General features: G+C 49.1%; 1 protein-coding gene across 2 annotated transcripts in view; it reads right to left on the reverse strand.

Moving 5' to 3' along the window:
• Positions 1-12,172, reverse strand: part of RAB43 (RAB43, member RAS oncogene family) — a 51,144-nt gene extending 38,972 nt beyond the window's left edge. For both annotated transcript variants that reach the window (XM_048226655.2, XM_026501467.4), the window contains exon 1: positions 11,841-12,172. In XM_048226655.2, coding sequence (XP_048082612.1) covers positions 11,841-12,044 — 204 coding nt within the window. In that variant the 5' untranslated portion in view covers positions 12,045-12,172. The remainder of the gene's footprint in view (positions 1-11,840) is intronic.
• Positions 12,173-16,917: the final 4,745 nt, after the last annotated feature.

A 16,917-nucleotide genomic window follows, 5' to 3' on the forward strand; every position in this document is an offset into this window, starting at 1 on the left:
CTGGACTCTGGTTCGAAGAGGAAAAACACTGGGGTGCATGGGTGGCTCAGTTGATTAAGTGTCTGCCTCCAGCTCAGGGCATAATCTCAGGGTCCTGGGATCAAGCCCCGCATCAGGCTCCTTGCTCAGCAGGGAGCCTGCTTCTCCCTCTTCCTCTGCCCCTTCCCCACTCGTGCTTGCTCTCAAATAAAATCTTTCAAAAAAAAGAACAAAAAACAAAGAGGAAAAACACTATAAAAAAACATCCAGGAGAAAGTTGGAAAAATTTAAAAATCGACTAGACAGGAGATGTTATTTTATAGAAATACCAGTTGATCCTTGAACAAACAACGTGGGGTCAGGGGCATCAAACCCCTGGGCAGTCAAAAATCTGTGTATACTTTTGACTCCCCAAAAACTTAACTACTAATAGACTACTATTGATGGGAAGACTTGTAGATAACATAAACAGTCGATTAACACATATTTTTGTATGTTATATATATTATACACTGTATTCTTACAAAATAAGCTAGAGTAAACAAATGTTATTAAGAAAATCATAAAGAAGACAGAATACATTTTACAGAACTGTTCTGTAAAAAAATCTGCATAGACGTGTACCCAGTTGTTCAAGGGTCAACTGTACTGATTTACTTACGTGTATTAAAAGAATTGTGCTTATTCTTTTTTTTTTTCCAATTTTATTTATTTATTTGACAGAGATAGAGACAGCCAGTGAGAGAGGGAACACAAGCAGGGGGAGTGGGAGAGGAAGAAGCAGGCTCTTAGCGGAGGAGCCCGATGTGGGGCTCGATCCCATAACACCGGGATCATGCCCTGAGCCGAAAGCAAACGCCCAACCACTGCACTACCCAGGCACCCCAAGAATTGTGCTTATTCTTATCAGGGAAATAAAAATCAAAACCACAATGAGATGTTACCACTTGTCATAATGGCTGTCACCTGACACCTTTCAGAATGACTAAAATCAAAAAGACAAGAAATAGGAAGTGTTGGGGCACCTGGCTGACTCAATCTGTTAAGGATCTGCCTTTGGCTTGGGTCACGATCTCAGGGTCCTGGGATCGAGCCCCATGTAGGGCTCTGCTCAGCAGAGAGTCTGCTTCTCCCTCTCCTTCTGTCCCTCCCCCTGCTCACTCTCTCTCTCTCAAATAAATAAAATCTTAAAAAGAAAAAAAAAAGAAACAAACAAACAAACAGGAAGTGTTAGCAAGGATATGGAGAAAAAGAAAGCCTTGCACACACCATTGGTGGGAATGCAAACTGGTGTAGCCATTGTGGAAAAAAGTATGGAGGCACCTCAAAAAATTAAAAATAGAACTACCCTATGATCCAATAATTCCACTCCTGGGTATTTACCCATGAAAAATGAAAACACTTAATTCTAAAAGATATATACACTGCTATGTTTACTGAAGCATTATTTACAATAGCTAAGACATAGAAGTGACCCAACTGCCCAACCACAGATGAATGGATGAAGATGATGCGGTATATATATTCAGTGGAATATTACTCAGCCATAAAAAAAAAAAAAAAAAAAAAAAAACAGAAGACCTGGGCATTTGCAACAACATAGACATAGAGGATATAATGCTAAGTGAAACAAGTCAGACAGAGAAAGACAAATACCATATGGTTTCACTCCTATGTAGAACTTAAGAAAGAAAACAAACTAAAAAAAAAAGAATGAAAGAAAGAAAACAAATGAGCAAACAAACGAAAAGAGACAAACAAACAACAGCCTCTTAAATACAGAGAATACACTGGTGGCTGCCGGAGACGGGAGGGGGAGGGGTGAAACAGAGAAAGGGAGTTAGGAGTACACTTATCATGAAGAGCACGGAGCAATGTATAGAACTGTTGAATCATTACACCGTACACCTGAAACTAATATAACACTGTATGTTAACTACACTGAAATTTAGAAAATAGAAAAACAATCATGCTTATTCTTAAAAGTTGTATGTTGAGCTATGAGGTGATATATCATGGTATTTGCAACTTACTTTAAAAAAAAAAGTATATTACATATACAGAAAGACAAAGCACACGGAGCAAAACGGGAACAACTGCTAAACCTAGATGGAGGATAGGTTTGGGGTTTACTGTGCTCTTCTTTCAGCTTTTCTATATGCTTGAAAGTTTTCATAATAAAAAGTAAGGAAAAATAAGAGTATTAATAATACCCGCAGAATGAAAATATTACTGATATGAAAACGAACCAACGGGAGATCTTGGAAACTAAAACTGTAATTGTCAAAATAAAGAAAACAATAGATGGAAAGAATGATCAGGACAGATACAGCTGAGGGCGCCTCGGCGGCACAGCTGGTTAAAGCGTCGGCCTCCCGATTCCGGCTCAGCGGCTATCTCAGGATGGAGCCCCAGGCTGGGCTCTGCACTCAGCCGGAGTCTGCTGGAGAATCGCTCTCCCTCTTCTCTCCCTCTGCCCCTCCCACTCCTGCTCTCTGTCTAAAATAAATAAATCTTAAAAAAGAAAAAGAAAAAGAAGAAAAAGAACGGACACAGCTGAAAAGGAAATCAGTGTGCTGGGAGGTGAAGCCCCGGGTTTGTCCAGAACGCAGCACAATAGAGCACCACGCTGCTAAGATGGAGAAGATAAGAGATATGGAGAACAGACCCTAAATCCCAGCTCCTGCCCCATGCAAGCTCCAGAGCGGAGAGCAGGAGCTAATCAAAGATAAAACTCCTTAGACCTTTAGGGCACCTGGGTGGTGCAGTCGGTTAAGCAACCAACTCTTGGTTTGGGCTCGGGTCATGATCTCAGGGTCCTGAGATGGACCTTCACATCTGCTCCGTGCTCAGCGTAGAGTCGGCTTGGGTTTCTCTCCCTCTCCCTTTGCTCCACCTCTCCACGCTTGCTTGTTCTCTCTCTCAAATAAATAAATAAATCTTTTTAAAAATCCTTAGACCTTTAGAAATACAGGAATTTTCACTCTGATTATACCTACTGAGTTCAGAGCAGGGTGAATGAAAAAATATCCCACAACATAGACACACTATTGGTAAGATTTCAGAACGTTAGAAATCAAGGGTCACTTGATTTCAAGAGTCACTTACAGATTCTTTCTGAAAGAATCACTTGAGGAACAATTCAGGCAAAATGAAAATGAACTAAAGTAATAAAAGACAGTAAGCCACAAATAAATAAATAAAACTTGGAATTAAAGTCTAAAATAACTGTTGATGCAAAATGTCCAAAAAAAAAATCAATAATGATCTGGCACTTGAATCCTAGAGGATTTCAACGTGGAAACTGGGGGTGGTGATGGTTATACAACGTTGTGAGTATACAATACCACACTGAACTGAACACTTTAAATGGTAGAGTTCTATGGTATATGGATTATTATCTCAATAAGGATTTTTTTAAGGGACTTCGTAGAGCACTACTTTAGTCAAGTAAGGGGCACGTAGGCGGTGCAGCCAGTTGACTGTCCAACTCTTAATTTCGGCTCAGGTCATAATCTTGGGATTGTGGGATCGAGCCCCACGCTGGGTTCTGCACTCAGCGCAGAGTCCGCTTGGGATTCTCTTCTCCCTCTGCCCCTCCCCCAACTCACACTCTCGCTCTCTCTAAATTTTAAAAATCTAAAAAAAAAAAAAAAAGGATAGTCAAGTAAGGTCAACTCACGTAAAGCGGAACAGTATCTGTTGATACATCCCTACACGCATATACAGACGGAGCAAACTGCCCCAAAGCATCTCAACACACCACGGTCTTCCGTCCATTCTCATGTTCCTGCAGAGGCAGGGGAACCCCAGAGTGGTAAAAAGAAGAATCTAGCAGGAACTCTATAGCTTGGAGTCCTTTTAATACTTAACAAGTTTTTCATGCTAGGCTTGAAAATACCAACCATGACCATGTCGCATCAAATTAGCCAAGCTTTGCCAGTTAAATTTTAAGAGATTAGGCTTTTTAGTAAATCAGTCTATAAAAATTTCCCCATCAACTTGCACTATGGTAACACTATTTCTCAAAAGTCATAAAATCAAACAAAACAGAACACCAAGTTCCTGCAAGGTCTCCCGTTTTCACCTGACATTTATCTCTCCTTGCTGGTCAGGAGTCCTTCAGCTCCTGCATGAACCCAACCCTTGAAGCGGAGGTTCACAGACACCCTTTGCTGCTTAGAAGGCTCTCCCTTCTCTTTCTCTCCCTCCCTCTCCCCCTCTCCCTGTCTCTGTCTCTCTCTCTCACTACCTGGTAGTTCATTCAGCCAACACTTACCAAGGGCTTATTCTGGGGAAAATAACCCAAAGAAAACCCTAGAGTCAGAGTTTACCCTGAGGTATTTACCTTGTGATTTCAACAATAAAACACTGTTTTTCTATGTGTTTCAAAGAATTTTCACGTACTTTATAAAACTGATCTTTCTCTATGTAATTACCTATAATGTGAACATGGCAGATATTAAAACTCATAGCTAGAGAACTGAACTTTTATTCTGACAGCTAAGATCTTTTTTTTTTTTTAAGATTTTATTTATTTATGTGACAGAGAGACAGCCAGCGAGAGAGGGAACACAGTCAGGGGGAGTGGGAGAGGGAGAAGCAGACTCCCAGCGGAGGAGCCTGATGTGGGGCTCGATCCCAGGACCCTGGGATCACGCCCTGAGCCAAAGGCAGACGCTTAACGACTGAGCCACCCAGGCACCCCTAAGATCTTTTTTCATCACAAAATCATCCACTTTTGTGTACCCATGAGAGAGTTAAAACCGAAGAATAAAAATACAAGTTAAATGGAAAAAAAAAATCAAAATTTTTCATAGGAAAATCTAAACAGAACGTTGGGTTTTTTTTAATTTTTAAAAATTTATTTCTTTGAGAGAGAGAGTGAGCGGGCATACAAGTTGGGGGGGAGGGGCAAAGGGAGAAAGAGAATCTCAAGCAGATTCTCCACTGAGCGAGGAGCCTGACATGGGGCTCAATCTCACGACCCTGAGGTCATGACCTGAGCCCAAATCAAGAGCCGATGCTTAACTGACTGAGCCACCCAGGTGCCCCAGAATATTCTTCATTTTAAAAATACCTAATTTTTACCCTTCTCAGGCATCTAAATGGCGGGAGTAGGGATTCCCTGGCTTGAAATTACAGAATTTTCTTTTTCAGTGTGAGGGGATCCTTCCGTGATGAAATGGTCCGACACCATCCGCATCAGCTAAGCTAATCCACAACCATGAGCTGTGAGCTCGAAGCCAACCTTTCAGGCCTCTCACACCAAGATGAATAGCATCCCCTTAAAAAGCAGTCGCCTCAAGAGAGGACACACGCCAATGACCTGTCACTGCCCAACACACACCGCAGTTGCTGCCAGGGCCCTTGGACCTGCCCCCTAGCCTGACGTGCACCAGAACTGTGACTTTACAGTTAGACCTCACTTTGGACCGAAGAAAGCTACCACTATGGAACGCTCTCAAATACACCCCCGAGGGACCTGCCAGAAGGAAGAGCTGCACGTTCTGAAGAATGTGAACAAGGATCATCAGGGCTGATCACACGTTTGGGAAATACGCACGCAATTTCTCAAGGAGACTATTCTGAAAGGGGCAGCGCCCATGGACACATCAGGTTCTAGGTCGCTATTTTTTCTACGAATCAGTCACATCACTCCTTAGTCACACTCCAAATCTGGGATGGTGTCACTTCAAACACTGACGAACACGTGCGAAAACCTCGAAGAACTCATGATGTTTACACACCTCATGTAGGACTAAGTTCCTGTTCTTCCAGTCCAAGAAAGGGAGGCTTACGAGGCAAAGGAGTACAAGTAAGATCAGAGGAGTCCACGTACGTCCCCGTATAGATACAGGAGCTATTAATGAGACATGGCCCTTGCTTATCAATTTATCGCAGCAGGTTGGAGAGATCCTCTCTCTAACAGCACTAGCCCGGGTTCTGTTGTTGTATGTTCAACAGAACAGCATTTGGTAAGCCATTCTAGAAGACGGGCTTTTTCTTTTGTTCACACCAGCCGTATGAACGAATTCACCCAGTCCGTCTGAATTAATAAGGATTTGCTTGTCTAACCAGCACCTCGGCATTACAACGCTGATACGGTACTGCTAATCAAAACACAAAAAAACGTAAAACACAAGTGCTATATGACGGCCCAGATACTAAACTCGCCCCAAACCTTCCCTGCGTGTCTGGTGTTTGTGCGTGTACCACTGGGGGGAGAGGGCACAGCACAGCAGTGAAGATTAGCACCAGACCAGGAGCCAGAAGGCTAGGTTCTGTTCTGCTCTGCCGCACATAGACCTTCACGTCCCACTCTGTAAGACGGGGGTCCTTCTCACGGGGTGACCGTGAGCAAACCTTCTGTGGGTAGGTGAGACACGGATTCTTTCTGCAGCTCACCGACAGAGTAACAGACCAGTGGAGTGACTTGCACAAGGTCAGCTGGGCATCCAAGCTGAGAAGCCACACTTCTGGACTCCCAATGCCACTCTCTCTCCCAGGTGATTTCCACACCAATGTCAGTCCCCATTTACTGATGACCCACAGTGGGCCAGGTCCCTAAAGCTAAGAGGTTTGCAGGTGAAGCAGATGAGAAGCAGTGACGTCACACGCCCAGAGCGCCAAGAGGCATAGTCAAGATTTTAAGGTGGTGCCTCGTGGGTCTAACACGGGCCTTCCTTCCACTGTCTTTCCACGACACGTGCTCCCTCAGGACTGTCAGAAACCTCGGGAGGCAAGGTTTATTTTGCAATGGGATGGCTGTCACTGGCCTCAAGAACAGATTTCAGACGACCAGCATGACCCAGAACTTCTTTCTTATCTCACGGTCCTTTTGCTATTTCTGATCAAAACTGAAAAAGTCAAAGCAACAACATCCGAATTGGAAAAGCACCTGACCCAAACAGCAAAATCAGACGCCTGACTGGAAGGACCAAGGAGGCAGCTCTGACTTCCCCGCTTGCCCCTCTTCTGGAAGTGCCAGGAGCAGCTACAAAAACAAAGGTGACTTGTAGGGCCTAGGGAAGCTCGAGAGCCAAGGCCCAAGGGCATACACTTTACCTCTGTGAAGGAGAGATCTGGCAACATCCCCAACAAGGGGGGAGTGAACCCGACAGAGAGCTGAATAAAGGGGGTACAATTCGACAAGGCTAACCTCTGTGTGGACTTGAGGCCTATGTCCCCAGCGATCTGCAAAACGAGTTTACATAACAGGCCTTTGTGTTGTCCCAGATAAGAGAGAGTAGAAGAGCTGTCAGAATGTTTTAAGGATTTAGAACCGGCTGAGATTTCCTGGGGGACAGTGAGGTTGGGGGGCGGTGGGGGAAGGGTGAGTTAAGAAATCGTCTGTCTAATCTAAGGAGGAAAATGGTAACAACGGCCATAATAATTTAAGGCCTCATATTTGTAATTCCTTGGTTTTATTTGCAATAGCACTTTCAGGGTAGACAAGAAACCAGTAACACTGATTGCCTCTTCTTAGAGGGCACTGCAAGGTTGGGGGACGAAGATAGAAGGGAAGGTTTTTTTTTGTTTTTTTGGGTTTTTTTACTGTATGCCCTTTTATACCTTTGAAATTTTGAAATTCTGGACCATGTAGATGGATTATCTATCCAAAAATATATAAAGGAAATTTTTATACCAGTTTAAGCATGTCCATAGCCTTCCATCAACCCTAAGAAACAGGCAGAGCAAAGATCATTAGTCCCAACTCACAAATGAGGAAGCTGTGGGGTCCAAGAAGGGACAAGGGATTGGCCACGGTTGTGGTGAGGTTGGAACTAAGACTCAGACCTTCAGACTCCTATGCCAGCATTCTCTTTCAGAGACTCCACAGGTTGAAAGACGCAGCCCGCCCCCAGATTCACTCTTGAAGTTCAACCTGCATAGCTAGAGCTGCGTGAATCCACATGGGGTAGGGCACAGGAACCCATCACCCTATACGGAGCCCTTACTAACCAGCGCAGCAGGCTAGGTGAGCTGTTCAGAGCTGGTAGCAGACAAACATCCTGAAACTTGCTAGGCTTCAACCCCTATTACTGAAAAATCTATAAAATGTCCAAGTCCACATTGTTTCTCGAAGTGCAGTGGCTGCAACTGCGTTTTTACTACACTCATTAACTTGCAGACTCTCAGGGTCATCATTTCGAACTCAGAGGGACTCAGACGAGTGGTCAAGTGTAAAAATGAGGCCGGGCCTTAGGACCCAGGCAGATTCTGGGTTCAAGTCCTGGTTTGGTCCCTGATGTGTGTGTGGCCTTAGGCATGCTGGTCACTTCATTTACTTTGGCCTCAGCTTCCCCTCTGTTGACAAAAATCAAGTCACAGACATGTACCATGTGCCATGCGTCTAACACGGCTGTAAGTGCGGCGCCCGCAGGCCCACAAAGCAGAGCCATGCGTCGAACACGGCTGTAAGTGCGGGGCCCGCAGGCCCACAAAGCAGAGCCATGCGTCGAACACGGCTGTAAGTGCGGGGCCCGCAGGCCCACAAAGCAGACTAGATCCCTGCACTTTCAAGGAGCTGACAGACCTTGCACAGGAGGAGATCAACACATGAGGTCATTGCAAGTCCTGATAAGGACTTGAATGAACTTATCCCTGAACTCACCCTGTAATGGGACAGAGGGACCAGAAGGTCAGGGAAGGCCTCTCTCCGAAGAGGAGGCATTTGCAGCGGGAGCCAAATGATGAAGCAGCAGGGGGTGTAGGGACATACTATGACAGGCAGGGGAACGGGTACAAAGAGCCCAAGGAAGGCACGTCTGAAGGACAGAAAGGGCTCGCTAGGGAGGCTAGACAGTAGCGAGTAAGGGGCAGAGGCAAGGAGATAAATCAGCCGAGGCAGACAAGGGCCCACCTCTTCAGGTGAGGGGTCTGGATGTCATTCTGGTTGCAACAGGAAGTGACTACAGAAATAAAGGGGTTTAATTAGATCTGCGATGTTGCAAACTTTTTAAAAATTTTTTTAGCAGCAGAACTTTTCAGTCAAATAAAAACAAGTGGAACCTCAATATAGAACTGGATAAAAGCAGTTTTGCTCTGGCTGGGTGAGAAGCTAAGTAAGGCCCTTCTGAACTTGCGGCCTCTTGGCCTTCCCCCTTTACTTTCCCCTCACGGCACCCCCAAGCACTGGAGCTCAGAGGAGCTTGAAAAACACCAGGTGATCTATCTCTGGGTTCTTCTAGCGCTAACAAAAGCCAGCAGTACAGGGGAGGAGGTCTGGGGGATCATGCTGGATGCTTGTTGGACCCCAGACAGCCCCTGGAAAGGTTTTAAACGAAATCCCTGATGTGGCCACACTTTCTGCAGGAACAACAACAATAAAATCCGGCTCATCAAAGGTTCCAGTTAAAACCACGCTGCTGAAACTACAGGGACAGAAAGCAGGTAGGTGATTGCCAGGGGCTGGGGTGAAGGGAGGACACTGACACAAAGGGACACAAAGGAACTTTCTGGGTTGCTGGAAGTATTCTATACTGTGATTGTGGTGGTGATTATGGGACTGTATACCTTTCATCAAAATTCACAGAACAGTACACCTAAAATGGGTGAAGTTTAAGGAGTATAAATTTAACTATAATAAACCTGATGCTTTTTTAAAAAAAGCAAAGACACCTCCAAGGTATTTTACGGATGAGTTAACAGACTCAGAAAGCAATAATGACTTGCTCCTGCTGAGTCAGTAGGGCCCCAAAACTGCCACTTGACAGGCTGGTCCCCACCCACTGCTGCTCAATTTCAATCCGAAGCCTCTTTAGTACCCTGGGCCTCAGGTTTCTCTGACTGCAAAATGAGGAGGCAGATAATTGCCAAAGACTTTCCCACTCCAAACAATCAGATTCTGAGAAGCAGTCTGGCGTAGGGGAAAGACCTCAACGCTATGGAGTCAGAAACCCTGGAAGAAAAATGCCCACTTCTGTCAGTTACTAGCTGTGCGCCTTGGGGCAAGGCTGTCCGGCACCAGTACAGGGTTAATAAGAATACATCCCTACATCAGCGGGCGCACAACAGCCTCTCAAGAGGGGTTTTACCATCCCTACACCGTCCTGATCCCAATCCCACCCGACTGCCTCCTAAGAACAATGTGGAGGTGACCATAAGGAACGGAAATCGCAAACTGCCGGCCCTGCATTGCATAACCTGTGCTCGGGTACACAGTACACTCTGGGCTCCACTGGGGCACAGGCTGTTATCTCGCCAGGTAAACAGGAACACCCTGCCCCCTCCTTGACCACCGTCAGCACCCAGCCACCACAAACACTCGGGTGCAGGAGAAGGCCGACAGCTTGCAGGAACACCACTGCTATTTATGCCTATATTTTAGGCACTCCACTTTCCCTGTGGCTGCTGGCATCATCACAGGGCACAAACTCATCCATAGACACACTCCACCCATCCTACAGCCCTTCCCTTGCCACCTGTTCCAAAGGGGTGGTCCCAAATAATGACTCAAAGCTGCCTGCCACACCTTGCTCTTTTTTTTTTTCTATCCTAAGGAAACCAAAAACACACAGAAACCCAAAAGATTCTTTAAAACAAAACAAAACAAAACCCTTCGGGCACGGAGTTTCTGCTTCCCCTGGCACATCAACTCTAGAGGCACTGTGGTCATGTAGTTTGTTGGCTTACTATTTCTCCATGCAGGGACAGGAGGTAGGCAACACCCAAAAATTATCCCAATTTTGCAGAAACAAAGAGCTAAGTACCCTGGCAAAAGGCAAACATGAGCAGGGCTACTGCAGCCCAGGGAACGCGAAGCACCAGCGCATCACGTCTCAAGGGACTCCAATACCCTGGCTCAACTTCTAGAAAACACAGAGATAATAGGAGATAACACTTGCCCTGTGCTGCCCTGCCCAGTGCTCCTAAGAGCTGTCCTGGAGATCATGTGAACTGAAAACCATGAAAGAATGGAAAAGATTTCTGCACAGTTCAGTTAAGTTACTGAGCAAAAACAATGCTCTGCCCTGGCCACGGTCTCCTAACTCTATTAAGGAGGGCTGGTAGCCAGGTTAAGAAACTCTGATTCATTAATCACAAATATTATTTATCAAATCATTGCCAGGACATTGTGGCAACTACATCCTGCTGTTTCTATTCAGAGTCATTGCCGAAGTCTGGTCCTCTCCCCCACCTTCCGGTATCTGTGAACTTTTCAGTTTCTATCAAACTCCAGCTGGGGGAGGGGACCCAGTACTGGCCCTTGTCGAGTAAAGTTCCACCACCAGGTCCACAAAGAGACTGCAGGGAGGCGTGGCCAGGCCGGAAATTCTGACAAAAAGTTTTGGCCCTCCGGTCCTAGAAACAACTACTTCCTGATCCCTCCTAGTCGTTGAGGGGAGGGGAGGGCGGGTGTAGCTTTCTGGCCGGGTTCCCCCCACCAAGGGCCGAGCCGGGGGCTTCGATCGAGGTGGGGAAGAGTCAGGCCAGCCAGGCGGCCTTCTGTCCCCCGCACTCCGAGGCGCTCTTCTGTCTTCCACTGGCGAACTTATTTTGGAGCAAAAGTGCCCCCGGGGTGTGAGCTCCGGAGGGCAGGGCCTGCTCCCCCACACTACCCCCAAGACACACACACACGCACGCACACAACCCAAGGCCGGCGCTCTGAGGACTGAACCTGACCCAGACCCCAAGGCCCAGGCCTGCTCCAACAGAAGGGACAGGGGGAGTCGAAAGGGATATGCCAGAAACCTCAAGACAATCCGGGGCGCTCGCTGCGGCCTGCGGCCGCCCCCGCTGAAGAAACGCCTTCTAGGGGCCCCGGTCAAACCCGGTACCCGTCGGAGCCCGGGCTGCGCGGCAGGCAGAGAGGGCCAGGCCACCCCCGCGCGGCGACCCCAGGCCGGGCCTCCCACCTTGACCCGCTTGCCCTGGATCTCCAGCGTCTTCATGGTGAAGTCGACGCCGATGGTGCTGCCCTGGCGCTCCGAGAAAGCGCCGGTCTTGAAGCGCTGCACCACGCACGTCTTGCCCACGCTCGCGTCGCCCACCAGCACCAGCTTGAACAGGAAATCGTACTGCTCGTCCGGGTCCCCTGGGCCCGGGCCCGGCCCCGCCATGGCCGCGCGGGAGCCGAAGGGCCGGCGCTCCGGACGCTGAACGAAGCTTGAGCTCACGGAAGCCGCGGACCGCCTGGCGACGTGGAACCGCCGCAACACCTGAAGAAGGGGCGCCGCCGACTGCCTGCCCTGGCCCGGCCCCGCCCCGGCCCCGCCCCGGCCGGCCCCCCGCCCCGCCCCCGGCCGGCCCGGAGCCCCGCGGGCCTCTGCTCAGCCCGGGACTCGCTTAGCCCCGCCTCCGCAAAGCTCGCGGCCGGCCCTCTGCTCGTTCCGGGCCAGTCCGGCCCTCGCGCCCGGCCTCAGCCCCGCCCCGGCCCGACTCTACCCTCCGCACATCGGGCCCGCCCCATCCCCACTCCAACCTCAGCACTTCGCAGGACAGACTCCGCCCTTAGCCACACCCCCGACCAGACTCCGCCCTCAGGTCCGCCCCCAGCACCGCCCCGGGCAGACTCCGCCCCAGCTCTTCTCTTGGCCACGCCCCAAGCCAGACTCCGCCCCCAGCACCGCCCTCGGCCCCCGCCCCCAGCCTGACTTGTGTCCTCGGCCCGCGGACAGTCCGCTTCTCAGCTCCGCCCCTAAACCCGCCCACAACCCAACTCCTCCCGCAGCACCGCCCCCAACGCTCGCCACGCCCCCCACCGCCCGCGGGCCAGGCTCCTCACAGGAGCAATCGGAAGCAGGCTCGAGCCTGGGGGCCCATTAACCCAGACCTTGCGCCCAGAATGGCCCCTTCTAGAATGGATCACTGGGGAAGAGGACAACCACGGCAGTGTTCCTCTACGGGGTGGACAATGCAGAATCCCTCCAATAGGGGATGGGATAGGTGGTATAGCATTTTCCCACACAGAAAGGAAAGATGTAGCGGCCCACTACAAGGAACGAGAAGGCTTCAGTGAGGCCAGAAATTAGGCCGGCTACAAAACTGGGGCGAAGACCAGAATCCCGGTGGGGAAAGGGACCTGAAGGCTCTGTGCTCAAGGCGACCCCTCCCTTTCAGGACTCTGGGGAGAGGGGAACTAGAGAGCCCATTTGGCGGATGGCAAGGCCAGAAGGAGGAGTTGGGAGATCGCAACCCCAAAGGCAGCCTAGCTAAGTCCAAATGGTTCAGGGCAGGCTGGCCCAGTTGGGATTATGGGTCCAGTTGGGGGAACTGACCCAGCCAAACAGCACCAATGACTGGCCTGAGCAGAGGAACATGGGAGGTTTGTGGGGAATTCTTTGGAAGGTCAGACCAGCTTCTGCCAAGATAATCCATAAACCAAGGGTCCTGGAAGAAATGGAACCCAAATGTCTATAAAGAAGATTAAAATAGACCAAATGGGACCTGTCCCCTCAAAGGGCTTCCCACCTACCCAGCTGGGAGGGAATTGAGAACACTCCCGCCCTCTTTAGACTCCAATTCTACTTGGTTCAATAAACTTTACCAATGCCAACTATGGTTCAGGTACTGTTCCAGGCCCCTGGAACACATCAGTGAACAAAGTAGACAAAAATCCATACCCTCCCCAGCAGAAAAGGGAAGAGGGCTTTCCCATAGCTTAAGGAGACCACAGAAGGCAAGTCCACCAGGACCAGTAGTACCCTGAGGATTCCTGACCATCCTTCCCAGCCAAGTGGGGAAGACACCGGATGGAGGAGGCAAAGACAGACCCATGGAGAAGATGGAGGAGCAATATGTTCTGGAACTCTTCTCCCATGAGAAATACCCAACAGTGTTAGACAGGAACCCCCAAAGTGCCACGGAAAAGCAATTCTGGGAGCCCAACTTTACTACATCAGACTGGAGGGGCAGGAAATAGCCTCCCATTCCAAGGTAGAAGGAGACAGAAGGACATGGGATGGAAGGCTTCCACAGGCTGAGGTTGGCTCTTGGATATGTCAAAGCTCAGAACCCCAGAAAATAACATCTGTTCCAGCCCACAGTGACTCGTCACACCCACTGGTGGAGAAAAGGAAGGAAAAGGTGAGCCCAGGGGCCAGGAGGAGCCAAGACTCAGCTACTGGAAGCAAGGGAAGAGGAAGGAAGAGTGTAGATATTTGCAGGGTGAGGTGGACATGTGGCTGAATAACTGAATTGGCCTTTACATTTGCCTTGCCTGGAATTGGTTTAGGGTGGGGTGGGGGTGTGTTGGTCTGGCTATGGATTTTGCCAAAAAGCCCAGATACAACTTGTCTTTGTGGAGTGATGGAAATGTTCTAAAACTAGACTGTCAGGGCGCTTGGGTGGCTCAGTCAGTTAAACATCTGCCTTTGGCTCAGGTCACGATCTCAGGGTCCTGGGATCAAGCCCTGCATCTGGCTCCCTGCTCAGTAGGGGAGTCTTCTTCTCCCTCAGCCCCTCACTACTTCCCCCTGCTTGTGCATGCACACGCTCTCTCTTACCCTCAAATAAATAAATAAAATCTTTTTTAAAAAATAAAACTAGAATGTCATGAGGGCTGCATGACTCAGGAAATTTATTAAAATCCTTAAATTGTACACTTACAATGGGTGGAGTTGATGGTGTGTAAATTATACCTCAATAAAGCTATTAAAAAATATCTGCATTTCCTCTCTTTTGGTGGTAAGCTTCTGAGTAGCACAGTGGCATTTTATCTGAAATTGAATTATGCTCATTTGAAACAGAGCAATTCAAATTCAAAAATGTTTATGATATCTCACGTAATGCCCCAGGTTTGAAATAATGCATATCCCACATTTTTAAAAATGTGTCAAGAATTTAACATTCTTAGGGCGCCTGGGTGGCTCAGTCAGTTAACCAGCTGCCTCTGACTCAGGTCGTGATCCTGGGGTCCTGGGATCAAGCCCCAGGTCGGGCTCCCTGCTCTGAGAGGAGCCTGCTCTCCTTCTGCCTCTGACCCTTCCCCACCCCCCACTTGTGCTCTTTCTCTCTCTCTCTCTCTCGCTCTCTCGCTCTCAAATAAATAAATAAAATCTAAAAAAAAAAAAAAAGAATTTAACGTTCTTAAAGGTAGCGGTAGGTGGTCTGTTTTAACTGTGTTTGTGCTGTTGCCACAGGGGGGCACACCATCCCAGTTGATAAACTGAAGCATGTGCTGTAACCCCAACAGTCTGTGGATCAGAACTCCTCCAAGTGGTTAGAGGGACAAATGCCATCTTTCTTCCCCTTCCTTGGTTCCTCCTTCTGTTCCTTTCTTCCTCCTTTCTCTTTCATCTTTATTCTTTCTACTGTCACCATGATTAAAATATAAAACCTCTAACAACATCATCTGAGTTTTATTTGGCAGCGCCCAGACTTAGTGCTAAAAATGTGCCCCCATCAGACCCATCAGACCCTAAGGTGAGAAAACACCGTAAAGAAGTGACGACCTGACATCGACCATGATACCTTGCATTCTTAATATAGAAAAGTGCTTGGGGCACCTGGGTGGCTCAGTCAGTTAAGTGTCTGCCTCCGGCTCGGGTCGTGATCTCAGGATCCTGGGATTGAGCCCGGCATTGCGGTCCCCACTCAGCGGGGTCTCTGCTTCTCCCTTTTCTTTTGCCTGTCCCCCCAACTTGTGCTCTCTCTCTGAAATAAAAAAATCTTTTTAAAAATCTATAGAAGAGTGCTTGCTATGCAATATTAGAATACAGCGGCACAGCAAGGAGGCAAAGCTACCCTACCTTGGTGGTAGACTTAGGTGCCCTGGGCTGGCGCTGGCTGAGGACTGGGAAGGCTCCCTCCCAGGGCCCAGCCCTCAGCCTACCTGGAGGTCAAGGAAATGCCAGCTATGAGACTTTCTCCTCACTCCCAGAACCCCAAAATGTCATAAACACAGGTCAAATGAACCCAGCCCTCCCTGCTTCTGTTGATGGCTCCCATTTCATGCCTGAGGCTCTGCCTCAAAATAAGGGATCGAATGGCTCTCAGCACCCCTATTCCAACCTCTACCAACTCCATGTTGCCCTCCCACCCCCACTGCCACCGCCAACGGGCACAGTGCCCTCACCCAGGACTGCCCTGGCTTCCTCCCCTGTCAGCTTCTAGTCCCCACAGTCCCCCTCCCCCACCAAATGGGCTTGCGGGAAGGGATCTCAGGAGGCCACTCCCCTGCTCAAACTTCAGTGATAAGCCCCAGACCCTCTGGAACACCGTGTTCACCTTACTCCTCCAACATCATCTGTTCCCCTCCCCCTTCCCAGACCCTCCCACGTGGCGGTTTTCACAGAATCCTCCACCACCTAGCCAGAGGGACTGACGGGGATCAGCCCTGCTCTCCCCACTCCTCACCACACTGAGATGGAAACCCAGGCTCTGACACGTGCAGGAAGTACCCCGTGTGGGAACTTGGCACCGCTCAGCCCTCCAGGAGAACTTCCCTCTAGGTTCTTATTTTTGGGGGGGTTGGGAGGGAAGTGCAACAGGAGGGGAGCAGATATGAAAATGCCTGAAGGGGCAGGGTGCTGCCACTAGTCTCCCTGGGGACTTGTCTGCTCATTAGTCAAGCACTGCCTTGCCCCGTTAGGGAAGGCCTGATGTACCCAGATGGGTTCCTGCTGTCACCGCTTCACAGTTCCTGTGAGCAGGGGCTGAGACACCCCACTCCATCCTTTGTTGGGGCTTTGGGAAGAGGCAGTGGGATGCTGACATCTCCAGATCCGTTGTTAGAGGATGGGGTGGGGGTGGGAGTGGGGCAGTCTGTGCAGCAACACCTTTGCTTCCCTGTGACAGGCCTGTCCCTCTCATCGCCGCGCAAGGTATTCAGGGTCAGAGGAGAACGATTTTAATCTCTTCCTTGTTTATAAATTGCTCAAGAGCAGGAACACAAGGGGGAGGGGGCAGAGTGCAGGGTGGGTGGGAATGCAGTGGGAGGAAGGCCGGCCTGAGGCCTGGGTGGAGCTGGTCTGATGAATCTTAAAGCCAAAC

Source organism: Ursus arctos, unplaced genomic scaffold (genome assembly GCF_023065955.2).
Source record: "Ursus arctos isolate Adak ecotype North America unplaced genomic scaffold, UrsArc2.0 scaffold_14, whole genome shotgun sequence".
In the NCBI taxonomy this organism is placed as follows: Eukaryota; Metazoa; Chordata; class Mammalia; order Carnivora; family Ursidae; genus Ursus; species Ursus arctos.